The following is a 27,461-nucleotide window of genomic DNA, read 5'->3' on the forward strand; positions in this document are numbered from 1 at the left end:
TCTGGTCTGCGATTGTGATCACCGAGTACCCCGTGTCCACCACCCCTGTCAATAAGGCCCTACTCACCTACTCAAAAACAAAGAAGTCAATCCGGGAGTACACTCTGTGCACGTGTGAGTAGAAGGAGAACTCCTTCACCCTCGGCTGCCCAAATCTCCATGTATCCACCCACCCTCCCCCCCCCCCCCCAAATCTGCTCCATGCACCCTTTTAGTTCCTTTGCCATTGCTGGCACCCTGCCCGTTTTCAAGTTTGACCGGTCCAAGCCAGGGTCAATAACTATGTTGAAATGCCCTCCCATGACCAACTTTGCGAGTCCAGGTCCGGTATCTTCCTCAGCGGCCTCTTTATAAACTTCACATCATCCCAATTTGGCACGTACATATTTACTAATACCACCTGCACCCCCTCTAGTTTCCCACGGACCATAATGTACCGACCTCCCACATCTGAGACTATTCTACCCGCCTCAAACACCAACCGCTTATTGATCAGGATCGCGACCCCTCCAGTCTCTGAGTCTAGTCCCGAGTGAAAGACCTGACTGACCCAGCCTTTCCTCAATCTAATCTGATCAGTTACTCTAAGGTGCATCTCCCGCAACATTACCACATCCACCTTCAGTCCCCTAAGATGCGCGAACACACATGCCCTCTTGACCGGCCCATATAACCCTCGAACATTCCAGGTGATCAACCTAGTTGGGGGGCTCATTGCCCCCCCTTTCACCGATCAGCCATCCCCGTTTTTGGGCCCACCTGCAGCCCATGCTCCGCACCTCCACCAGCCCGCCCCCAGACAGCCTCCACCCCCAACCTCCTCTCTGTCCCTTAGCCCAAATCCCTCCTTCGTCAGCAGAACATTCACCCCCTCCCTCCCCCTAGTAACAACACTCTGTAACCCAAACCCTTTAATAAACCGAACATATGCAACCCCCCCCCCCCCCACTGCGCTTCCATGAGCAAGCCCACCCAGCTCGCTTGGTGGCCCCCATCCCTGGCGCTGGATAGTCTCCGACCTATTGTTCCCTCACCACCCTCCCCTCACTCATACAAACTAACTCCAACATCATACAATCCCCACACAATTGCCCGACAGAAAACACCAAAATCTAAACAAGCAGACCTCCATCCCCCAACAGTGCAAATGAAAACCTTAACTCACTCAGCTCTACCGCTGGTCCCAAATCAATGCAAAATGCATTACAAACAGCTTCCAGAAATAAGAAACTTTTTTTAAAAAAAGAACAGAAAAACCAAAAAAAAACATGAACATTGCAGCAAAGTTCAAAAGTTTTCGGTCCACCACCAGTCCTTTCCTTTTCGCGAAGTCCAGCACGTCCTCAGGTGACTCAAAATAAAAGTGCTGCTCCTCATGCATGACCCAAAGATGGGCTGGAGACAACAGTTTGAACTTCACCTTTTTCTTAAACCTGATCTGGTTGAAGCCTGCTCTTCTCCTGGCCACCTCCACACTCAGGTCCTGATAGATCCGCAGGATACTGTTATCCCACTTACAGCTCCGTGTCTGCTTGGCCCACTGTAGAATGCGCTCCTTATCCAAGTACCTGTGGAATCTCACGACCATTGCCCTCAGGGGGTCTCCCATTCATGGCTTCCTCGCGAGCGCTCTGTGAGCCCTGTCCACCTCCAAGGGTCGGGGGAATGCCCCATCCCCCAGCAGCTTCTCAAACATGTCCGTGATGTATGCCCCAGCGTCCGCTCCTTCAGACCCCTCCGGGAGCCCAACAATTCTCAATTTCTGCCGGCGAGACCTGTTCTCTTGGTCCTCCACCTTCTCCAGGGGCTTCTTCTGCTGGTCTCTCAGCATCCCCACCTCCAACTCCACCGCAGTTTGATGTTCCTCCTGCTCAGCCAGTGCCTTCTCTGCCTTCTGGATCGCCCAATCTTGGGCGTCCAATCTAAGCTCCAGCCGCTCAATTGACTCTTTTATTGGGTCCAAGGTGTCCAGTTTCTGCTTAGCAAAGCCTTCCTGAATAACTTGCATCAGCTGCTCCAGAGGCTGCTGGGTCGACAAACCAGAGGTCCGGTCCTCCACCATGCTGTCTCCTGCTGCAGCTTCAGCCCAAGCCTTCTCTGTCTTTCTGTTTCTGCCTTGATGAGCACGTCTAGTCCTTCTCTCCATGCACCAATGTGGGAATTCAGTACACAATTGCCTCTGTCATCAGTTTTACAATTCAAGTCCGGTAGAAAATTGGGGGAAAAGGCCCAAAATGCTGACTCGAGTGGGAGCCAGCAAATGTGTGACTTACTTCTTCATAGCCGCCCCCAGAAGTCCTCTTCTTCCCGCTGTTACCAGACTCCTAAACAACCCTCTTATGGACTGACCTCATTGACACTACACCTCTGTATGCTTCATCCGATGCCGGTGCTTACACAGTTAAATTGTGTGCCTTGTGTTGCCCTATTATGTATTTTCTTTTATTCCCTTTTCTTTTCAAGTACTCAATGATCTGTTGAGCTGCTCGCAGAAAAATACTTTTCATTGTATCTCGGTACACGTGACAATAAACAAATCCAATCCAATCCAACCCAATGATCAGTTGAATCCTCGTCCACACACAGAACACGTGTACATCTTTTCTTGCTGTGAATGGTGTGATGTTCTTTCAGGCTGTGAAACTGGTTAAATCTCTTTCCACAGTCAGTTCACTGGAACTTTCTCACTCGGGTATCGCACTGATATTTGAAATCTTTGCCCACAGACAGAACAGACAACACATTGAAAGTTTGTGCTTTTTAGGTCGTAATGAATTGAATGACACTGTCAGATCTCAATATGATGTTTGGTTCGAGTTGCCCAGCTGCCAAACCTCCCATTTTAATGCTCTGAAAAAGAGGTTTCCAAAAATGATCACTGTACGAATAGGATAGAAATTCACAACAGATCATTCTAGTTTCTATAGAACCTTCTTTCCTCTCTTGCTTTCCCCAAGCATGTGGTCCAGTCAAATAAAAAGACCAAAATCAGCTAGAAATCCCAACAAAAGTGTAGGGAACTTTCCTAACTGAACCAGAATATTGTTCCCAGAACTCTGCAGTTAATTGTCAGGGATGCAGTATAATAAACCCTGAACAAAGCAAATGTGTGTGTGAGAAGCATCTGAAGCACCAGGAACCAGCTGAACCAGCAGAGCTGAATGTCTCCCAGTGCAGCCACAGTACTGAACTTATTTCAGCTTCCAAGTCCACCTGAGAACCAACCTCCTGGCGATTCATCAACAAGAAGCTTCAGAGCCTCATGAGAATTATTTGTTTCTAAAAAACCTTGGCTCCAACTAAAGGACCAGCTCAACAAGAAGACAACAGACCTGCAGCGATATAAAGATTGCAGTCTACATTCCATTTTGATCATTACAGCTTCAACTTGATCTGTACCTAATTTCTGTGTATGTGTCAGTGAGTGTGAAATAGACGAGAAACTGAGATGTTCAAACATCCAGGAAATTGTGTGATAATAAATAACCTCCTTTCCTTTAAAAAATCACCAGTAAGCTTGCTGCTGAAATGTATTTTAAATAAAGAAATATCACTCTGAGGGGACGAAAATATCACACAAACATCCTGATAATGAACTGGAAAGGACCACGAAATGTAATCAAACGCTGTATAACCCCCTTCAGGTAGCTATATAGATGCTGCAGCCTCTCACACTGAATGTATCCGTGATTCAGGCTACAAAGATCAGCTGGAGCCTGGGAGTGGGTGAAACTTAGTAAAAACCTGTTTCGCTGCCTTTTTCTCACCGGCACTAGGACCCGGCTGGGAACAGAAACCTTCAGGCCCCGCCCACTAGCTGTTGCGTCAACAAGACGCCAGCGCATGCGCTCTGTTTCCCCAAGATGGCGGCTGTGAACCAGGGCCTGGTCCCGGGAGAGAGAGCTGACCGGCGGTGATGTGACCTGAGGATCACCACACCTCAGGCAAGGGGCCAGGTTGGGAAGGCGGTGCCTTCAGGAATAACGGGGAAGGTGATGTTTGGTCAGTTGCTGCAGTCTGTGTAGTGAAGGTGCTGTCACAGTGGTGTGAGGTGAGGAAGTACAGGATTATCACCCAGCAATGATGAATTCAGGGGAATGTAAATCCAGCTCAGGCTGCTTTCAGATTGGAAAGGGAGCTAAGGTGTGTCCTCAGAGCTGGTGAATGTAGTGTCTTTGGTAGTTTCTCTATAGACTGAGGGCTGAGCGGTGACAGGCCCGGGTTACCGGCCGCCATCTTTACAGTGGACCATGTGCCGCAGGGCGCATGCGCTGCGAGCCTGGACCGGATGCCAACTCTCCCGGATTCACTGACTTTTTTCAGGATTTTTTTTTTCTCATAAATTTAGTATATCCAATTAATTTTATCCAATTAAGGGGCAATTTTGTCTGGCCAATCCACCGACCCTGCACATCTTTGGGTTGTGGGGGCAAAACCCACATAAACATGGGGAGAATGTGCAAACTCCACACGGACAGTGACCCAGAGCAGGGATCGAACCGAGGGTCCTCAGCGCCGTGAGCCATCAGGGATAGCCCACTGTGCTGCCCCCGAATTTTATTTTGATCATTTGTGGAAGTCACTGGCTGGGTCAACATTTATTGCCCATCCCTAATTTCCCTTGAACTGAGTGGCTTGCTCGGCCATCTCGGAGGGCATTTAAAGAATCAACCACATTGCTGTGGTTTGGAATCGTGTCAGCCAGACGAGGTAAGGATAGATTATTTCCTTCACTGAAGGACATGAGTGGACGGATGTGTCTTTACAACAATTGACAATGGTTTCATGGTCATCAGTAGACTTGCAATGAATTCAAATTTTACCTTCAGTCTCGGTGAGATTCATACTTAGGAAATCATTAGGACAGTGGAAAATATTTTTGGATCTTTGGAAAATGATTAGGATAGTAAAAAATATTTTTTTGAACATTTCTCTTCAGCGGATATAAATTATTGAAAATGGGATAAAGGTTGATTGGCTGACAGTCAAACACTGTCCTGTGAGGTAATTAGTCCTTTTGCTTCCCAATTGGCCGAGGAAGGCAGTGTGTCACAAGGATGGATGTGTTGACCGATTAATGGCTGGAGGATGGGGGCAGGTCATGTGATCAAACCTCCAGGAATACATTTAATCAAAGTTGGCGAGGAGAGAATGTTGTGAATTTCTATCTTAAACTGACAGTGAGGTTTCTGTAAATTTACAGGATACTGGAATTGGAGGTTTAACAGACGGGAAACGCAAACCAAACGTCACATTGCAATCTGACAGAGTCACTCGGTTCATCAGAACCTGAATATCAGCAGCATCTGGGTGTGGAAGGTAAAAGGTTTGTCTGTTCTGTCTGTGAGGGAAGATTTCAGGTCTCCGTGTGATTAGAAAAGCCCCGAGATTCACAAACCCTGGTTCGACCAAACCTGGAGAACTGTGTTCAGTTCTGGACAACAAACCTGAGGAAGGATAGAATGGCCTTGGAGGGAGTGCAGCACAGATTTATCTGAACCCCCCAGGGTTAAATTACAAAACTAGATTGCACAAAAAAATCTGTAATTGTGGGACAGAGAAAAGCATTCGGTCCATGCCAGCTCTCTAATCGACATGGTAGCACCATTGCTTCGCAGCGCCAGGGAACCCGATTTCTTTCCCGGCTTGGGTCACTGAATGGGTGGAGTCTGCACGTTCTCCCCGTGTCTGCGTGGGTTTCCTCCGGGTGCTCCGGTTTCCTCCCACAAGTCCCGGAAGATGTGCTTGCTAGGTGAATTGGACATTCTGAATTCTCCCTCTGTCTACCCAAAAGGTGCCGGAATGTGGCGACAAGGGGCTTTTCACAGGAACTTCATTACAGTGTTAATGTAAGCCTACTTAGAACATAGAATAGTACAGCACAGAACAGGCCCTTCGGCCCTCGATGTTGTGCCGAGCATTGTCCAAAACCAAGATCAAGCTATCCCACTCCCTGTCATTGTGGTGTGCTCCATCTGCCTATCCAATAACTGCTTGAAAGTTCCTAAAGTGTCCGACTCCACTATCACAGCAGGCAGTCCATTCCACCCCCGAACCACTGAGTAAAGAACCTACCTCAGAAATCCCTCCTATATCTCCAACCCTGAATCTTATAGTTATACCCGTTGTAACAGCTACCTCCACCCGAGGAAATAGTCTCTGAACGTCCACTCTATCTGTCCCCCTGATCATCTTATAAACCTCCATTAAGTCACCTCTCATCCTCCTCCACTCCAAAGAGAAAAGCCTTAGCTCCCTCAACCTTTCCTCATAAGACCTATTCTGCAAACCAGTCAGCATCCTGGTAAAATCTCCTTTCCACCCTTTCCAATGCTTCCACATCCTATAATGAGGTGACCAGAACTGCACACAATACTCCAAATGTGGTCTCACACAATCATGTATAGTTGCAGCATAACCCCGCGGCTCTTAAACTCAAGCCCCCTTTAATAAACGTTAACACACTATAAGCCTTCTTCACTGCTCTATCCATTTGAGTGGCAACCTTCAGAGATCTGTGGACATGAACCCCAAGATCTCTCTGTTCCTCCACATTCCTCAGAACCCTGCCATTGACCCTGTAATCCGCATTCAAATTTTTTCTACCAAAATGGATCACCTTGCACTTATCAGGGTAAAACTCCATCTGCCATTTTTCAGCCCAGCTCTGCATCCTATTAATGTCTCTTTGCAGCCGACAACAGCCCTCCACCTCATCCACTACTCCACCAATCTTGGTGTCATCAGCAAATTTACTGACCCACCCTTCAGCCCCCTCCTCCAAGTCATTGATAAAAATCACAAATAGCAGAGGACCCAGCACTGATCCCTGTGGTACACCGCTGGTAACTGGTCTCCAGTCTAAACATTTTCCATCCACCACCACCCTCTGTCTTCTATGTGATAGCCAGTTACTTATCCAATTGGCCAAATTTCCCATCCATCCGACACCTCCTTACTTTCTTCATGAGCCGACCATGGGGAACCTTATCAACGCCTTACTAAAATCCATGGAAACAACATCAACTGCTCTACCTTCATCTACACACTTTGTTACCTCCTCAAAGAATTCAATCAAATTTGTGAGGCAAGACCTACCCTTCATGAATCCGTGTTGACTATCCCAGATTAAGCTGCATCTTTCCAAATGGTTAAAAATCCTATCCTTCAGGACCTTTTCCATTATCTTACCGACCACCGAAGTAAGACTAACTGGTCTATAATTACCAGGGTCATTCCTGTTCCCTTTCTTGAACAGAGGAACCACATTCGACACTCTCTGGCACTATCCCCGTGGACAGTGAGGACCCAAAGATCAAAGCCAAAGGCTCTGCAATCTCATCCCTTGCCTCCCAAAGAATCCTTGGATATATCCCATCTGGACCAAGGGACTTGTCGACCCTCAGGTTTTTCAAAATTGCAAATACATTCTTCCTCATCTACCTCCTCCAGCCTACCCGCCTGTATCACACATTCATCCCCAAAAACATGGTCCCTCTCCTTTGTGAACACTGAAGAAAAGTATTCATTCAACGCCCCTCCTATCTCTTCTGACTCCATGCACAAGTTCCCACTACTGTCCTTGACAGGCCCTACCGTCACCCTTATTTCTCACATAAGAGTAAAATGCCTTGGGGTTTCCTTGATACAACCCGCCAAGGACTTCTCATGCCCCCTCCTAGCTCTCAAGCCCTTTTTTCAGCTCATTCCTTGCTACCTTATAACTCTCAAGCGACCCTACTAAACCTTGTTTTCTCATCCTTACATACTCTTCCTTTTTCCTCTTGACAAGACATTCAACCTCTTTTGTGAACCATGGTTCCCTCACACGGCCATTTTCACCCGGCCTGACAGGGACATGCCTATCAAGGACACGCAGTATTTGTTCCTTGAACAAGCTCCACTTTTCATTTGTGCCTTTCCCTGACAGTTTCTGTTCCCATCTTATGCTCCCTAATTCTTGCCTAATCGCATCATAATTACCCCTCCCCCAATTATAAACCTTGCCCGATCGTCTGGCCCTATCCCTCTCCATTGCAATAATGAAAGACACCGAATTGTGGTCACTATCTCCAAAGTGCTCTCCCACAAACAAATCTAACACTTGGCCCTGTTCATTACCCAGTATCAAATCCAATGTGGCCCCCCCTCTTGTCGGCCTATCCACACTGTACAAAAACTGCCCCATCTGAACTGTTCGACTTCTCGAGGTTCCAATCAATATTTTGAAAGTTAAAGTCATCCATGACAACTACCCTGAGACCTCCACACCTATCCATAATCTGTTTTGCAATTTCTTCCTCCACATCTCTATTACTATTTGGGGGCCTATAGAAAACTCCCAACAATGTGACCGCTCCTTTCCTATTTCTAACTTCAACCCACATTACCTCAGTAGGCAGATCCCCTTCAAACTGCCTTTCTGCAGCCGTTAAACTATCCTTGATTAACAATGCTACTCCTCCACCTCTTTTATCACCTTCCCTACTCTTACTGAAACATCTATACCCCGGAACTTCCAACAACCATTCCTGTCCGTGTTCTAACCATGTCTCCGAAATGGCCACAACATCGTAGTCCCAAGTACCAACCTACGCTCCAAGTTCACCTACCTTATTCCGGATGCTCCTTGCATTGAAGTAGACACACTTCTACCTATCTTTCTGTCTGCCGGTACACTCCTGCGACCTTGATACCCTCCTCAGTACCTCACTACTCTCAACACTGGCTTCTGGACTACAGCTCGTTTTCCCAGCCCACTGACAAATTAGTTTAAACCCCCCCAAAGAGCCGTAGCAAATTTCCCTCCCAGGATATTGGTGCCCCTCTGGTTCAGGTGCAAACCGTCCTGTCTGTACAGGTTCCACCTTCCCCAGAATGTGTTCCAATTATCCACGTACCTGAAACCCTCCCTCCTACACCATCCCTGCAGCCACGTGTTTATCTGCACTCTCTCCCTGTTCCTCACCTCACGAGCACGTGGCACCGGCAACAAACCAGAGATGACAACATGGTTTGTCCTGGCTCTCAGCTTCCTCCCTAGCTCCCTTAGTTCCTGGTTTAAATCCCCGTCCCTTCTCTTACCAATGTCGTTGGTACTGATGTGTTCCACAACTTGTGACTGCTCCCCCTCCCCTTTAAGGATTCTGAAAACATGGTCCGAGGCGTCATGGACCCTGGCACCCGGGAGGCAACATACCATCCGTGAGTCTCTTTCGCTGCCACAGAACCGTCTATCTGTCCCTCTAACTATCGAGTCCCCAATAACTATTGCTCTCCTGCTCTCCCTCTTTCCCTTCTGAGCTACAGGGACGGACTCAGCGCTGGAGATCCGTTCACCGTGGCTTACCCCTGGTAGATCGTCCCCCTCAACAGTATCCAAAACGGTATACTTGTTACTGAGGGGAACGACCACAGAGGGATCCTGCACTGACTGCTTCCTCCCAGCCCCTCTCACAGTCACCATCTTGATTCTTCGGAGTAACTACATCCCTGAAGCTACTTTCTATGACCACCTCTGCCTCCCGAATGATCCGAAGTTCATCCAGCTCCACCTCCAGTTCCTTAACGCGGTTTCTGAGGAGCTGAAGATGGGTGCGCTTCCCACCAGTGAAATCAGCAGGGACACTGACGGCGTCCCTCACCTCAAACATTCATACTTGTGAGACTAATAAAGATTACTGTTATTATCTGGAACAATCCAGTCAGTATCATTCTCCTGCTTTATCCCTGTATCCTAACAGCTTTATTTCTCTCAGGTTTCTATCCAATTTTTTAAAAAATCATTCATTGGTGTCTATTTCTGCTCTGTCATAGGCAGCAAGGTTCAGATAATTGCCACTGGCTGTGTAAAAACCTTCTTCCTCATACCTCCTGGACCATTTACATGCATAGATACGGAGCAACGTAGAAAATAGGAGCAGGAGGGGACCATTTGGCCCTTCGAACCTGCTCCACCATTCATTACGATCAGAGCAGATTGGGCTCAATAGTCTAATCCCGCTTTCCCCCAGATCCTTTGATCCCCTTCACCCTCAGTGCTGTATCTAACTACTTCTTGAAAACATGCAATGTTTTGGTCTCAATTCTTCCTGTGGTGATGAATTCCACAGGCTCACCACGCTCTGGGTGAAGACATTTCTCCTCACCTCTGTCCTAAATGGTCTGTCATAGAACATAGAACATACAGTGCAGAAGGAGCCCATTCGCCCATCGAGTCTGCACCGACCCACTTAAATCCTCACTTCCTCCTAACCTTTTTGGACACTAAGGACAATTTAGCGTGGCTAATCCACCTAACCTGCACATCTTTGGACTGTGGGAGGAAGGCGGAGCATCCGGAGGAAACCCACGCAGACACGGGGAGAACGTGCAGACTCCGCACAGACAGTAACTCAGCAGGGAATCGAACCTGGGACCCTGGCGCTGTGAAGCCACAGTGCTAGCCACTTGTGCTGCCCGTGCTATCCCGTATCCTCAGACTGTGACCCCGGGTTCTGGACACACCCACCATCGGGAACATCCTTCCCGAATCTAATCTGTCTCGCCCTGTTAGAATGTTATAGGTTTTTGAAAAATATAAATTTAGAGTGCCCAATTCTTTTTGTCCCAATTAAGGGGTAATTTTAGCATGGCTAATCTACCTACCCTGCACATCTTTGTGTTGTGAGGGTGGGACCCACACAGACACAGGGAGAATGCGCAAACTCTACATGGACAGTGACCCAGGACCGGGATCGAACCTAGGTCCTTGGTGACGTGAGGCAACAGTGCTAACCACTGCGCCATTGTGCAGCCCATTTGCCTTCTTTACCGCATGCTGTATTTGCATGCTTCCATACAAACTAGGAGCAGGCCACTCGGCCCCTCGAGCCTGCTCCTTACACACAAACTAGGAGCCAGCCTCTCGAGCCTGCTCCTTACACACAAACTAAAGTCAGCCCCTCGAGCCTGCTCCTTACACACAAACTAGGAGTCAGCCCCTCGAGCCTGCTCCTTACACACAAACTAGGAGTCGGCCCCTCGAGCCTGCTCCTTACACACAAACTAGGAGTCGGCCCCTCGAGCCTGCTCCTTACACACAAACTAGGAGTCTGCCCCTCGAGCCTGCTCCTTACACACAAACTAAAGTCAGCCCCTCGAGCCTGCTCCTTACACACAAACTAGGAGTCGGCTCCTCGAGCCTGCTCCATTATACAATAATTTTAACCTCAACTCCATATTCCTGCCGACCCCGATAACCTTTCACCCCCTTGCTTATCGAGAATCTATCCATCTCTGCCTTAAAAATATTCAAGGACTCGACTTCCACTGCGTTTTAAGGACGCAAGATCTAAGTCATAGAATCCCCACAGTGCAGAAGGAGCCCAAGTCAGCACCAACCCTCCGAAACCGCCCCCCCCCCCCCCCATCCCACCCTGCCCCATCCTCACATCCCACCCAACGTGCACATCCTTGGAGATGAAGAGGCAATTTAGCACCTAACCTGCAAATCTTTGAACTGTGTGAGGAAACCGGAGCACCCGGAAGAAACCCACACAGACAAGGGGAGAATGTGCAAACTCCACACAGTCATCCAGGGTCAGGCGTGAACCTGGGTCCCTGGTGCTGTGATGCAGCAGCGCTAACCACTGTGCCACCCCCTCTTTTACAACCCTCGAGCGAAAAAAAAATCCTCATCCCCATCTGAAATGGGTGACCCCTCACTTTCCAACAGTGACCCCCTTGTTCCAGATTCTCCCACAAGAGGAAACATCCTCTCCACATCCACCCTGTCAAGACCCGTCAGCATCTTATATCGTTCAAAACTTTGAATCTGTGTCCCGGCTGCTTGTACGATCAGTGAATGGAAACAGAGTGTCTTTGTCCACCCGATCGAAACCTGGCATAATCTTGTGTCCCTGAATCAAATCTCCCCTCAACCTCCTTTGCTGGAACCATTCTGGTAAATCTCCTCTACACCTTCTCCAAGAACCTTCACATCCTTCTTGAAGAGTGGTGACCAGAGCTTTATAAAGATTCATAGAATAGAATTAGAACCATAGAATTCCTACAGTGCAGAAGGAGGCCATTCGGCCCATCAAGTGTACACTGATTCACTGAAAGGGCACCCTGCCTAGGCCCACACCGCTACCCTGTCCCTGTAACCCCATAGCCCCACCAAACCTGCACATCCCTGGACACTAAGGGGCAATTTATCAAGGCCAATCGATCTAACTTGCTCCCCTATCAGCCTCCCCAAACAGGCGCCGGAATGTGGCGACTAGGGGCTTTGGGGCTGGTATAGCACAGTTGGCTAAGAAAGCTGGCTTGTAATGCAGAATAAGACCAGCAGCGCGGGTTCAAGTCCTGTACCGGCCTCCCCGAACAGGCGCCGGAATGTGGCGACTAGGGGCTTTTCACAGTAACTTCATTGAAGCCTACTTGTGACAATAAGTGATTATTATTATCATTATTTTTTGGTCTGTTGGAGGAATCCTGAGCACCGGGTGGAAACCCACGCAGACACGGGGAGAAAGTGCAAACTCCACACAGACGGTCATCAAGGCCAGAATTGAACCCGAGTCCTTGGCACTGTGAGGCAGCAGTGCTAATCACTGTGCCACCAGAAGCATAGTTTCTGTGTCAGTTATGAAGCTCAAGGTCGAATTTGCTTTGCCAACTACTCTCTTAATATGTCTTGTAGATATACAAAATCCCTCCTCACCTCTTCCTCTCTCCTCCCAAAGAGGCCAGTTGGGTTTTTACAACAATCCAGCTGTTTTTATGGTCCCTTGAAATGACCAGATTCATTCAGCTCAATTTCACAACCTGCCTTTGTGTTTTTGTGGGTTCTCTCTCACTCCCTATTTTCTGTTTTCAATCAGTTTCACAGGGTGTTCGAAGGTGAGACTTCAAGATCCGGAAACACAAACCAAGCATCACATCAGGGTCTGACAGAGTCCTCAATTTATCATTTCTGAATATCATGAGATTTTGAACATGGAAGGAAAAAGCATCGTTCACAGTGGGGAGAAACCGTACTCGTGTTGTGTGTGTGGACGAGGATTCACTCGATCATCAGGCCTCACAAGACACAAATGCAGTCACACTGAGGAGAAACCGTGGAAATGTGCGGACTGTGGGAATGGATTCACTTATCCATCCAAGCTGGAAACTCATCGACGCAGTCACACTGGGGAGAGACCATTCATCTGCTCCACGTGTGGCAAGGGATTCACTCAGCCATCCGCTCTGTCCACACACCAGCGACTTCACTCCAGGGAGAGACCATTCACCTGCTCCACATGTGGGAAAGGATTTACTATTTCAGCCCACTTGCTGAGTCACCAGCTAGTTCACACTGATGAGAAACCGTTTCAGTGTCCAGACTGTGGGAAATGCTATAAAAGATCTGGGGATCTGATGTGCCATCAACGTGTTCACACTGACGAGAGACCATTCAGGTGCTCTCAGTGTGGGACTGGGTTCAGACGATCATCTAACCTCACTGTACATCAGCGAACTCACACAGTGGAGAGGCCATTCGTCTGCACCAAGTGTGGGAAGAGATTCACTCAGTCATCCGACCTGCAGAAGCATCAGCGAATTCACACTGGGGAGAGACCGTTTCAATGTCCAGACTGCGAGAAGTGCTATAAACGTTTTGGGGAACTGTTACAACATCAACGTGTTCACACTGACGAGAGACCGTTTAGGTGCTCTCACTGCGGGACTGGGTTCAGACGATCATCTCATCTCACTGTACATCAGCGAACTCACACTGGGGAGAGGCCATTCATCTGCTCAGAGTGTGGGAAGGGATTCATTCAGTCATCCGAACTTCTGAATCACCAGCGAATTCACACTGATGAGAGACCATTTCATTGTCCAGACTGCGGGAATTGTTATAAACGTTCTGGGGAACTGATGCGCCATCAACGTGTTCACACTGACAAGAGACCGTTTAGGTGCTCTCACTGTGGGACTGGGTTCAGACAATCGTCTCATCTCACTGCACATCAGCGAATTCACACTGGGGAGAGGCCATTCGCCTGCTCCTGGTGTGGGAAGGGATTCACTCAGTCATCCGCCTTGCAGAAGCACCAGCGAGTTCACACAGGGGAGAGACCGTTCACCTGTTCCAAGTGTAGGAAGGGATTCGCCACTTCATCCCTCCTGCTGAAACACCAACGAGGCCACAAATAACAACAGTGATTGGATTTTGCTGTTCCTCACATTCAGGACTGAACCATGTTCATTTGGGTCTCTTTCTGCTGATAACAAAATCCAGCCCATTTACAGGGGCTAATATTCTGGCTAAAAGTCAAATAAATTAGATTTGTGTGACATACGCAGTGTGCTGAAACTTTTTAATTACTCTGACACAAATTAGTTCCTTTTGAAGTAATCTCGCTCTCCCGTCTCTTCCATCCTCACCTCCAACAAGAAGTGTGAGGAGCTTCTTTGTGACTGAGATTGAGTAAATCCGATCAGCCGCCTCTGCTGCTTCCCTTCCTTCAACGAGCCCACCGGACCAAACTGTCTCTAAATGTCATCCTTTCCCGAGCCCTGAACCCACATCTTTCTCTAGTTTCTCTCCCATCTCCCCTCATGCCCTCTCAGAGCTCATCTTGTCCATGAGACCCAGCTCCTGCTCCATCGACCCTATTCCCACTGAGCTACTGATCAGCGAACTACCCTGTGTCCATGGATATTGTCAACATTTCTCACTCTTCAGGTACTGTCCCTCTGTCCTTCAAATCTGCCATCATCACCCCCTCAATAAAACAAACCCTTAACCCTGCCATCCTTACAAATTACTGCCCCATCTTCAACCTCCCTCTCCTCCCAAACTCTTTGAACATGTTGTCCCTCCCAAATCCTTGCCCATCTTTCCCAGAATTCCCATGTTTGAATCCCTTCAATCGGGTCTCTGCCCTGTCACAGTGAAACACAAGAGACAAACAGAATCTTACCCGGAGAGAAAGACAGTCAATCCGGGAGCTTGGATCCAACACGGATATGTTCATAAGACCAGAAGCAAGGGTAGCAGCACAGTCATTATCGAGAGACAACAATACCTGCTGGAGACAGACAGACAACCAAACAACACGAATCACAACACCAAACAACCTAGACCCATATACCCGGGACAGGAAGGAGAATTGAGTCAGACTGGAAGAACACAGACTCCAGACATATTAACCAAAGAAAACAGGTAGAACCAAGGAAGTTCTACCTACTCCCTAAAATACCCAAACATCCAAACACATGGACAGTACCAGGGAAATACCACCAGACAGACCCACCGGGCCAAGACTGTGGGAGAGAAAATCCAACAGAATCATAGAATTTACAGTGCAGAAAGAGACCATTTGGCCCATTTAGCCTGCACCGGCCCTCAGAAAGAATACCCTACTTAAGCCCATCCCAGTAACTCACCTAACCTTTATTTGGACACTAAGGGGCCAATCAACCTTAACTCTTTGGACGGTGGGAGAAAACTGGAGCCCCCGGAGGGAACGCACACAGACACAGGGAAAATGTGCAAACTTTACCCAGTCACTCAAGGCTGAAATTGCTGAAACATCAACACACTGCTCCTGGTGGTTGATGGTATAGTGGTTCAATAAATATAATCAGTGGATTAAAAAGGTGTGTAATATATAGTAAAACAGAAAATGCGAGATTAACTCAACAGGTCTGGCAGTATCATCGAATCCTGAAAGTGCAGGAGGCCATTCGGTCCATCGCGTTTGCACCAACCCTACAAAAGAGCGTCCCACCCAGATGCACTTCCCCCACCCTCTCCCCATAACCCCACTTCACCTTTGGACACTAAGGAGCAATTTAGCATAGCCAATCCACCAAGCCTACACATTCTCGTGGGAGAAAACTCGAGCACCCAGAGGGAACCACACAGACACGGGAAGAATGTGCAAACTCCACACAGTCATCCAAGACCGGAATTGAACCCTGGTCACTGGCGCTGTGAGGCAGCAGTGCTAACCATTGTGCCACATCTGTGATGAGAGAAACAGAGTTAATGTTTGTTGTTCCTTGTAACAGTTCTGTAGAAGGATCAATGGATTCTAAAAAAAGCCCATTGAAGTCGAAATAAGATATTTTTGTCCATTGAAGCGGTTTGACACAGGAACAAATTTCACTCTGTGTGAAGCCCCAGTTTCATTCACACAAAGCCCGCAGTCTGATTGGCTGAAGGACCAGAATCCATCCCGTCCTCCCAATCTTCCCGTTGGTCATCCCCTCTCAGACAGGAAATGAGGTCGTGGAACCCGTGCGCACGTGGCTAATGGGAACAACTCAAAATAATGCAGTCTCAGCCAATGAGGGAGATCTGAGAGCAGCCACGCCCCTCATTCACTCCAATTGGGTGGAGGACCAGCTGCTGTCATTCGGTCCTGCAGTCCCGCCACCTCTTCCTATTGGTGCAAAGCTACCGTCAATCACTCGCCGGGCATTGTGATGTGGAGCATGTGCAGTGCAGCTCATGCCCAGGGACAGACGCTTGTTTGTCTCATCTTGAGGCCATGATGTTGGATGGGGTTACTGGATTATGGGGATAGGGTGGAGGTGTGGACCTTGGGTAGGGTGCTCTTTCCAAGAGCCGGTGCAGACTCGATGGGCCGAATGGCACTGTAAATTCTATGAAATGTGGAGATGCCGGCGTTGCACTGGGGTGGGCACAGTAAGCAGTCTTACAACACCAGGTTAAAGTCCAACAGGTTTATTTAGAATGACTAGCTTTTGGAGCACAGCTGAGTAAGGAACTATGCTCTGAATGCTCGTGATTCGAAACAAATCTGTTGGACTTTAACCTGGTGTTGTAAGACTTCTCACTGTGCCCACCCCAGTGCAACGCCGGTATCTCCACATCCTGGTGTTTAGTAAATTACAGCATGATTTAATCAAAGACAGAGAGGGGTGATTTCTGCTGACTGGGGAGTAAGGACTTGGGACATTGCCTAAAAATTGTAGCCAGGTCACAGAACTCAGTGTGAAATGAGGAAACACTTGTTGACACAAAATCTGGGACACATTTGGAATTCTCTCCCATACATGACAATTCCTGTGGCAATCCCTGGTGAATCCACTATCTTTCATAGAATTTACAGTGCAGATGGAGGCCATTCGGCCCATCGAGTCTGCACCAGCTCTTGGAAAGAGACCCTACTCAAGGTCCACATCTCCAACCTATCCCTATAACCCAGTAAACCCACTAAGGACAATTTTAGCATGGCCAATCCATCTAACCTGCACATCTTTGGACTGTGGGAGGAAACCCACGCAGACACCGGGAGGATGTGCAGACTCCACACAGACAGTGACCCAAGCCGGAATCAAAACTGGGACCCTGGAGCTGTGCAGTAATTGTGCTATCCACAATGCTGCTATGCTGTCCCCTTATTTGTTGCCGATCCCGAATTGCTCTTGAACTGAATGGCTTACTGGTCTATTTCAGAGGGCAGATTTACTGCTGTGGCTCTGGAGTCACATGTAGGCCAGACCAGGTAGGGTTGGCAGATTTCTTAAAGGCCATTAGTGAACCAGATCAGTTTAAACACAACCAGTGATAGCTGCATGGTCACCATTACTGATTTGAGTTTTCACTGTTTTATGAATTAAATGTAGTTGTTTGGTAACCTGAAATATTCCACTAGCTCCTCAGACCATTACCCTAGGGGACTCAGTAATACCCACCCAGGGACATTCCCACTCCACCACCATCTCATCCCTGGCTCCCAACCTCCTGCTTTGTTCACAATCCCCGCCCCCCCCTCCCCCCGGATTCACTTCTCACTCTTTGTGACCTCAATACAAACATGTTGGACTTTAACCTGGTGTAAGACTTCTTACTGTGCCCACCCAAGTGCAACGCCGGCATCTCCACATCATGACCTCAACTGGACCGCCTTTTCCAGCTCTGGGGCTCGTACGGCGCATGCTTCAGTCAGTGCTGAGCCCCCAGCCCCCCTTTCACTCCGATTGGTGGGAGGACCAGCCGCTGCTGCTCGGTCCTCCGGCCCTGCCCCTTCTTCCTATTGGCCTGGCCCTGCCGTCAATCACTCCCCGGGCATTGTGACGTTGAGCATGCGCAGTGCAGGCGGTGTCCAGGGACAGATGCTTGTTTGTCAGATCCACAGGCGGTGAGGGAAATGGCGGAATGGAGGGAGAGACGGAGCTGAGATGTGGACGGGGAGGCTCCTTGATCCCCGATGCGGCTCTGACACCGGAATAAGAAGCGCCGGTGCCGGGTTTGTATCTGTGCGGCGGAGGCAGCGGGACTGCGTCTGGAGTGAGAGGCCCGTGTTAAGGGCGCATGCGCGGTGCTCCCTGTCAGCAGGAGGAGAGAATGTTGTGAATTTCTCTCCTGGACTGACAGGGATGGATTCTGCAAACTCCTTTTACAGGGGGTGGGATGGCTGGATTTACACAGAAAACTCAAATCAAAGATCACATCAAGTTCTAACATTATCACTCTGTTCATCAGAACCTGAACATGATCAGAATTTGAGTATAATTGAGCTCCAGGGCAGTCCCGCTCACTGCATGTGTAGTGGGTGTTACAGTCAGATCAGCCAGGTTCTTATTCGATGGTGGAGCAGGCTGGAGGGAGTGAGTGATGTCTCCCAACACAGACAGAAAGGTCCACTTTTCTCCTGGAGTTTGAGACAAATCAGTTTTCAAAATGATGCAGTTTCAGCCAATGAGGGAGATCCGGGCTCAGCCCCGCCCCTCATTCACTCTGATTGGTTGGAGGACCAGCTGCTCCTGCTCGGTCCTCCAGCCCCACTGCTCCTTCTTATAGGTCTAGAGATGCCGTCAATCGCAGCTCGGACATTGTGAGCTGGAACACGCGCAGTGCGGGCTCTTGCTCTGGACTCGGGTGGATAAGAGGACTGTGGGAAGAGCTTCAAAAGCAGAAAGAACCTGATGCAACACCAACACACTCACACTGGAGAGAGGCCGTTCACCTGCCCCATGTGTGGGAAAGGATTCACTCAGTCATCCACCCTGATCAGGCACCAGCAGACTCACACTGGAAAAAGGCCATTCACCTGCTCTGTGTGTGGGAGGAGATTCATTCAGTCATCCACCCTGCTGAGGCACCAGCGGGTTCACACTGGGGAGAGGCCATTCACCTGCTCTATGTGTGGGAAGGGATTGACTCGGTTAAGCACCCTCGCTGCACATCAACGTGTTCACATTGATAAATGACCTCTTGTTATGAATGTGAGAAGTACAAGTGAGGTGCAGACACACCAACGCACTTGCGTTGGGGAGAGGCTGGTCACCTCTGTGTGTGAAAAGGGTTCACTCAGTCACAGCACCTATTGTGAGAGCAGTGAGTTTACATGTGATTGCAGGGGTGGGATTCTGCTGTTCATCACTTTCACTGTTTGTTTCTGCTGATAGTAAACTCCATCCCCATCTTGGAGGTTATTGAAATTTTAGATGAAGACATTCTCTCTGTGTCTGCGTGGGGCTCACCCCCACAACCAAAGATGTGCAGGGTAGGTGGACTGGCCACGCTAAATTACCCTTAATTGGAAAAAAATGAGTTGGGTACTTTAAATCTATTTATTTTTAATTCTAGATGAATGTCAGCTTGGTCAGCTGTTGAGCAAATACACAGTGTTATGTTCCATTTTTCTCCAATGTAAGAGGAGATTAATTGATGTCCTGTTGCGGACTGCTTCATTTTTGGGCACTTTTCTCTTTTCTAATCCTACATTATTTCAGATCTCACAGCTTCAGTCACTCTTGTGGACAATTCCCAGCTCTCCATATCTTGCAGACTGATGATAATCATAATCTTTATTATTGTCACAAGTAGGCTTACATTAACACTGCAATGAAGTTACTGTGAAAAGCCCTGAGTCGCCACATTCCGGCACCTGCTCAGGTACACTGAGCGAGAATTCAGAATGTCCAATTCACCGAACAGCATGTCTTTCGGGACTTGTGGGAGGAAGCAAGTGCACCCGGAGGAAGCCCACGCAGACATGGGGAGAACGTACAGATTCCGCACAGACAGTGACCCAAGCCGGGAATCAAACCTGGGACACTGACGTTGTGAAGCAGCAGTGCTAACCACTGTGCTACCATGCTGCTCATGAGACTGTGTTACACTGTCAGTGTGCTCCTGTACTGCTCTGTATTTAACAGGAGCCTGCAGACTGATGAGACTGTGTTACACTGTCAGTGTGCTCCTGTACTGCTCTGTATTTAACAGGAGTCTGCAGACTGTTGAGACTGTGTTACACTGTCAGTGTGCTCCTGTACTGCTCTGTATTTAACAGGAGTCTGCAGACTGATGAGACTGTGTTACACTGTCAGTGTGCTCCTGTACTGCTCTGTATTTAACAGGAGTCTGCAGACTATTGAGACTGTGTTACAGTGTCAGTATGCTCCTGTACTGCTCTGTATTTAACAGGAGTCTGCAGACTGATGCGATTGTGTTCCACTGTCAGTGTGCTCCTGTACTGCTCTGTATTTTGCCTGTAATAGAAAATGACTGAATTTCTGTTCCAGTGGAACCTTTGCTGTTCTGAAATGTGGGTGAATATTTTTGTGCCTCACATCCTTGCTCATATTGCTGCAGTTGGGTGGAAGGGGATGTGTAAAGAGCTGGTCTCTGTGTGGAAATGTGAACCAAGGAAATGGTATGTGTGTGTGTGACAGAAACACAGCCTTGTGCTCACACTCAGAACAAAGATATCCTTATGGTGAGGGTTTGAAAGGGTCAGATCACAAATGTAGTGAAAAAGTTAAATATAAGTATCACCAGTGTAGCTGCAGCTTGTTAGATCAGAGCTGAGAAATGGGAGCTCTGAATCTCTATTATCTCTGTTTCCCAGAACAAGTAACTCTACTCTCTCTGTATTATTGCAGAACTGTTAATAAAGTCAGTAATAGACAATCTGTTGTTGGGAGTTTGATTCTCTGGTCTCTGAACCACAAGATTCAATGTTTAGAGTCAACAAGATGAACAAGGAAACACATCAGGGCCCAAAACTCCAGCTGGATATTCACAGGAGAAAGTCTGTTATCAAACACCTCGAATGGACAGAACAGAGAAAAATCCCAACTGTCAGAAATTCTCAAATCATTTGTAAATTTCTTTCAAATGTTGACAGGTTCCTGCAGTCAGTTTCCATTCAATTGAAATTAATGAAAGATGAGAGACTGGGTTGGAAGCAGAGCTGGGCCCACTTGTACTGGGACCCCAAAGCCAGACATCACTTACTCTGACACAGCAAATCCAGGGACCACTCACACTGAGACACCAAATCCAGGGTCCATTTACACTGAGACACCAAATCCAAGGGCCACTTACACCGAGACACCAAATCCAAGGGCCACTTACACCGAGACACCAAATCCAGGGACCACGTACGCCGAGACACCAAATCCAGGGACCACTTACGCCGAGACACCAAATCCAGGGACCACTTACATCGAGACACCAAATCCAGGTGCGGCTTACGCCGAGACACCAAATCCAGGTAACATTTACATTTTGAAGTTGACTTATGGGTACAGATTGTTTGCAATAAATCCCCAACTTTCAATTAAATCAGGTTATACAAGATTTAACTATCTGACAGAATGATCACTTTAAATGGTAAATTCAAAATATTTTTAAACCATTAAAAGGTAACACGTTGGGCGCAGCATGATGGCACAGTGGCTAGCACTGCTGCCTCATGACGCCGAGGACCCGGGTTCGATCCCGGCCCCGGGTCACTGTCCATCTGGAGTTGGCACATTCTCCCCGTGTCTGCGTGGGTCTCACCCCCACAATCCAAAAATCTGTGCAGGGTAGGTGAATTGGCCACAGTAAATTGCCCCTTAATTGGAAAAAAATAATTCCGTACGCCTCTCCCCTGTGTGAGTTCGCTGGTGTATCACTAGGTTAAAGGACTTGGTGAATCCCTTCCCACAGTCGGAACAGGTGAATGGCCTCTCCCCTGTGTGAGTTCGCTGGTGTATCAGCAGGTTCGATGGGTGAGTGTATTCCTTACCACACACAGAGCAGGTGAATGGTTTCTTCCCAGAGTGAACCCGTTGATGTGCAATGAGATTGGGTGAAGACCTGAACCTCTTTCCACAAGTGGTGCAGCTGAACGGCCTCTCCTCGCTGTGTGTTTGCTGGTGTTCCAGCAGATGGGAGGACCGAGTGAATCCCTTCCCACATACAGAGCAGCTGAATGGTCTCTCCCCAGTGTGAACTCGCTGGTGTGCAGTGAGGTTGGATGAAGACCTGAACCTCTTTCCACAGGATGTGCAGCTGAACGGCCTCTCTTCGGTGTGGGTTTGTTGGTGTGAGTGGAAGCAGGATAACTGAGTAAATCCCTTTCCACACACAGAGCAAGTAAATGGTTTCTCTCCAGTGTGACTGCGTCGGTGGTTTTCCAGCAAGGATGGATAATTGAATCCTTTACAACAATCATCACATTTCCATGGTTTCTCCATGGTACTTGTGTCCGTGTGTCTCTCCAGGTTGGAGATCAGTTGAAGCTTCGAAGACACACAGACACGTGTACAGTTTCTCCCCACTGTGAATGGTGATGTTTTTTCAGACTGCGTACCTGGTTAAAGCTCTTTCCACAGTCACTTCACAGGAACACTCACACCCGGGTGTTATGTGCGTCTCGCCGCTTTTCCAGTCACTGATGCTTGAAATCTTTTCCCAGAGACAGAACAGACAAACATTTCACCTTCCACGTTCAAATTTTGATGATGTTGAGGTTGTAATGGATTGAGTGATTCTGTGAGAGCTCGATGTGAAGTTTGTTTTGAGTTTTCTGTCGGCCAATCCTCCACTTCCAATATCCTGTAAAAAGAGTTTACAAAGGTCATCACTGTCAGTCCAGGATATAAATTCTGAACAGACAATTCTAGTTTATCTGGAACATCTTTTCCTCTCTTGTTCCCCCAAAGCTGTAAATCCCCGTCCCCCACACACTCCCTGGGCTGAAATCCAAACCCATCTCACCATCTGCACCATTTCTTTCCTCCACTCCGTTTTCTCCCTCCCTCTCCTCTGCCTGGGTTCAGTTCGCCAGGTCCTGTCTGCAGACTGATAATAAAATCAATGGGTCTTATTGGGGGTTTGGGGCCTCCAGCGGGTGTTCGTGAATCCTCCCCGCCCACCTGACAGGGTTTCCTTCCTTGCCAGAGATCAGAGTCCTCATTGATTTGAGTGCAAAGTGTGAGCACATATTTCTTGTCCCCCTCCCCTGTCCTGTGATGTGAACCATCCTCCAGTGTCTGAAGCAGGATGGTGCCCATTAACCTGGGCCTGTTCCCGGGAGGGAGGGAGAAACCCCGTAGCTGCAAACCAGGGAGCTGACAATGATTGTGAAGGGTTTGCGGATCCACAAAGTGTTTCCAAATCCTCCCACCCACCGCCTGACGCCGACTTCGCTTCTCCAGGACAAACAAGCGCCGAAATCCATGTCCAGCAGCCACACTGCGCATGCTCCGCATCACAATGCCCTGGGTGTGATTGACGGCAGCTGCAGACCAATAGGAAGAGGGGGCGGTGTTGGAGGACCTAGCGGGAGTGGCTGATCCTCCAACCAATTTGAGTGAATGAGGGGCGGGGCTGATCCCGATCTACCTCATTGACTGAGACTCTCGACAACGCAGAATCGCCGAGCAGAAACTTATAGCCAAGTTCCGCACACATGAGTGCGGCCTCAACCGGGACCTGGGATTCATGTCGCATTACATTCATCCCCCACCATCTGGCCTGCAAAATCCTACCAACCGTCCTGGCTTGGTACAATTCACACCTCTTTAACCTGGGGTTACCCCATCTCTGGATCTGTAAAGATTTAATCACCTCGCATTCCAAGCATTGTGTGGCATCTTTGAATTTGTCTCTATATGTGTTTCTGGAACAGACCTCTTCATTCACCTGAGGAAGGAGCAGCGCTCCGAAAGCTGGTGACATCGAAACAAACCTGTTGGACTTTAACCTGGTGTTGTAAGACTTCGTACTGAGACTCTGCATCATTTTGAGTTCTTCCCATTGGCCACGTAGGAGCGGGTTCCAAAACCTCATTTCCTGTCTGAGTGGTGTTAACCAATGGGAAGATTTGGTGGACCGGATGGACAATCAGACTGCAAACTTTGCGAATGTAGATTGAGCTTCACACAGATTAAACCTTCTTCCTGTGTCAAACCTCTAACACTTTCTTTCTACTTCTTTTCACTTCAATGGACTTTTTAAGATTCCATTGACTGTTCTACAGAACTGTTACAACAAGCAACAACAAACATTAACTCTGTTTCTCTCGCCACAGATGTGGCACAGTGGTTAGCACTGCTGCATCATAGCGCCAGCGACCTATAAGACCATAAGACATAGGAGGAGAATTAGGCCACTTGGCCCATCGAATCTGCTCCGCCATTCAATCATGGCTCATATTTTCTCATCCCCATTCTCCTGTCTTCTCCCCATAACCCCTGATCCCCTGACCTGGGTTCAATTCCAGCCTTAGGTGACTGTGTGGAGTTTGCACAGTCTGTGTGTTCCCACAGTCTGTGTGTTCCCTCTGGGTGCTCCAGTTTTCTCCACCGTCCAAAGATGTGCAGGTTAAGTGGATTGGCTATGCTAAATTGCCCCTCAGTATCCAAAAAAAGGTTAGTTGGGTTACGGGGACAGGGTGGAGGCATAGACTGAAGTAGGGTGCTCTTTCCAAGGGTCGGTGCAGGCTCGATGGCCCAAATGGCCTCCTTCTGCACTGTAAATTCTATAATTCTGTCGGATTTTCTCTCTCAGTTTGATCTGATGGGTTTGTCTGGTGCTATTTCCCTCATACTGTCCATGTGTTTGGGTATTTTAGGGAGCAGGTAGAACTTCCTTAGTTCTACCTGTTGTTTTTGGTTAATGTGTCTGGAGTCTTTGAGTTCTTCCAGTCCGTCTCCAATTCTTCTTCCTGTCTCGGGTGTATGGGTCTAGGTAGCTGTGTGTTGTGATTTGTGTTGTTTAGTTGTCTGTCTGTCTCCAGAAGGTATTGTTGTCTCTCGATAATGACAGTGCTGCCACCCTTGTCTTCTGGTCGTATGAACATATTTCATTACTGTGACAGGGCAGAGACCTGTTTGAAAGATTCAAACATGGGAGTTCTGGGAAAGGTGGGCAAGGATTTGGGAGGTGACAACATGTTCAAAGAGTTTGGAGAGGCGAGGGAGGCTGAAGATGGGGCAGTAATTTGTAAGGATGGTAGGGTCAAGGGTTTGTTTTATTGAGGAAGGGGTGATGATGGCAGATTTGAAGGACAGAGGGACAGTACCTGAAGAGAGAGAAATGTTGACAATATCCATGGACACAGGGTAGTTGGCTGATCAGTAGCTCAGTGGGAATAGAGTCGATGGAGCAGGAGCTGGTCTCATGGACAAGATGAGCTCTGAGAAGGCATGAGGGGAGATGGGAGAGAAACTAGAGAAAGATGTGGGTTCAGTGCTCGGGAAAGGATGAAATTTAGAGACAGTTTGGTCCGGTGGGCTCATGGAAGGGAGGGAAGCAGCAGAGGCAGCTGATCGGATTTACTCAATCTCAGTCACAAAGAAGCTCCACAAGCTCCTCACACGTCTTGTTGGAGGTGAGGAAGGAAGAGACAGGGGAGAGCGAGAGTACTTCAAAAGGAAGTAACTTGTGTCAGATATTAAAACGTTTCAGCACACTGCATATCTAACACAAATCTAATTTATTTGACTTTTACGCAGAATATTAGCTCCTGTAAATGGGCTGGAGTTTGTCATAAAGAGAAAGAGACCCAAATGAACATGGTTCAGTCCTGAATGTGAGTAACAGTAAAATCCAATCACTGTGGTTACTTGTGACCTCGTTGGTGTCTCAGCAGGTGGTATGAAGTGGTGAATCCCTTTCCACACTGAGAGCAGGTAAACGGTCTTTCCCCAGTGTGAATTCGCTGATGGTTCTGAAGGGCAGATAACTGAGTGAATCCCTTCCTACACTTGAAACAGGCGATTGGCCTCTCCCCAGTGTGAATTCGCTGATGTACAGTGAGCTGAGATGAGTGTCTGAACCCCGTCCCACAGTTAGAGCACCTAAACGGTCTCTCGTCAGTGTGAACACGTTGATGGCACATCAGTTCCCCAGAACTTTTATAACACTTCTCGCAGTCTGGACACTGAAATGGTCTCTCATCAGTGTGAACTTGTTGGTGTCTCAGCAGGTTGGCTGAAACTGTAAATCCCTTCCCACACACTGAGCAGGTAAATGGTCTCTCCCTGGAGTGAACTCGTTGATGTGTGGACAGAGCAGATGACTGAGTGAATCCCTTCCCACACTCGGAGCAGGTGAATGGTTTCTCCCCAGTGTGAAGTCGCTGGTGTCTCAGCAGGTTCGATGAATGAGCAAATCCCTTCCCACACTTGGAGCAGGTGAATGGTCTATCCCCAGTGTGACTGCGCCGATGAGTTTCCAGCTTGGATGGGGAAGTGAATCCTTTCCCACAGTCCCCACATTTCCACGGTTTCTCCTCAGTGTGACTACATTTGTGGCTTGTGAGGCCTGATGATCGACTGAATCCTCGTCCACACACACAACACGTGTACGGTTTCTCCCCACTGTGAATGATGCTTTTTCCTTCCATGTTCAAAATCCGCTTATATTCAGGATATGATAAATAGAGGACTCGGTCAGATCCTGATGTGATGCTTGGTTTGAGTTTCCGGACTTGGAAGCCTCACCTTCGAACACCCGGTGAAACTGATTGGAAACAGAAAATAGGGAGTGAGAGAGAACCCACAAAAACACAAAAGCAGGTTGTGAAAATGAGCTGAATGAATCTGGTCATTTGTGGGGCCGGCACTGGAAACAAATGACCAGGAAAACTGCTGGGTTGTCATCAAAACCCAACTGGCCTCTTTGGGAGGAGAGAGAAAGAGCTGAAGAGGGATTTTGTATATCGACAAGACATAATAAGCGAGTAGTTGGCAAAACAAATTCAATCTTGAGCTTCATAAACAGTAATATTGATAAAGAAACTATGCTTCTGGTGGCACAGTGATTAGCACTGCTGCCTCACAGCGCCAGGGACCCGGGTTCAATTCCGGCCATGGTGACTGTCTGTGTAGAGTATGCACTGTCTCCCCGTGTCTGCGTGGGTTTCCACCCGGTGCTCGGTTTCCTCCAACAATCCAAAGAAGAACAAGTTACTTGGATTGGCCTTGATAAATTGCCCCTTAATGTCCAGGGATGTGTAGGTTAGGTGGGGCTATGGGGTCACAGGGACAGGGTAGGGGTGTGGGCCTAGGCAGGGTGTCCTTTCAGAGAATCAGTGCAGACTCGATGGGCCGAATGGCCTCCTTCTGCTCTGTAGGATCAGCCACACATTGGGTGGATCTACGGGTTAGTATGGAGAGAGGGCAGCGTCCGTTATGGAGGTTGGATGTGGGACTATTCGCAGATGAGG

At 48.3% G+C, this 27,461-nt stretch overlaps 1 protein-coding gene and 1 long non-coding RNA gene across 5 annotated transcripts in view; one reads left to right on the forward strand and one right to left on the reverse strand.

The window, feature by feature from the left end:
- Nucleotides 1–15,348, reverse strand: part of LOC140418670 (uncharacterized) — a 29,460-nt gene extending 14,112 nt beyond the window's left edge. For both annotated transcript variants that reach the window (XR_011945215.1, XR_011945216.1), the window contains exon 1: nucleotides 14,958–15,348. This is a non-coding gene — a long non-coding RNA (uncharacterized lncRNA). The remainder of the gene's footprint in view (nucleotides 1–14,957) is intronic.
- Nucleotides 3,862–14,330, forward strand: LOC140418669 (uncharacterized). Of its 3 annotated transcripts, none has more exons than XM_072502222.1 (3): nucleotides 3,862–3,944; nucleotides 5,204–5,319; nucleotides 12,867–14,330. In XM_072502222.1, the coding sequence occupies exon 3, from the start codon at nucleotides 12,982–12,984 to the stop codon at nucleotides 14,185–14,187; it is 1,206 nt and encodes a 401-aa protein (XP_072358323.1). In that variant the 5' UTR covers nucleotides 3,862–3,944; nucleotides 5,204–5,319; nucleotides 12,867–12,981; the 3' UTR covers nucleotides 14,188–14,330. The 3 variants fall into 3 exon arrangements, with proteins under 3 accessions (XP_072358323.1, XP_072358324.1, XP_072358322.1); XM_072502223.1 differs by having other exon boundaries at nucleotides 3,898–4,051; nucleotides 5,204–5,326; XM_072502221.1 differs by having other exon boundaries at nucleotides 3,898–4,051.
- Nucleotides 15,349–27,461: the final 12,113 nt, after the last annotated feature.

The sequence above is a fragment of the Scyliorhinus torazame genome, chromosome 5 (genome assembly GCF_047496885.1).
Source record: "Scyliorhinus torazame isolate Kashiwa2021f chromosome 5, sScyTor2.1, whole genome shotgun sequence".
NCBI lineage: Eukaryota > Metazoa > Chordata > Chondrichthyes > Carcharhiniformes > Scyliorhinidae > Scyliorhinus > Scyliorhinus torazame.

Excerpts from the sequence above, each read along its gene's own strand:
- LOC140418669 (XM_072502222.1), top strand. The coding sequence starts at position 12,982 with ATGGAAGGAAAAAGCATCGTTCACAGTGGGGAGAAACCGTACTCGTGT.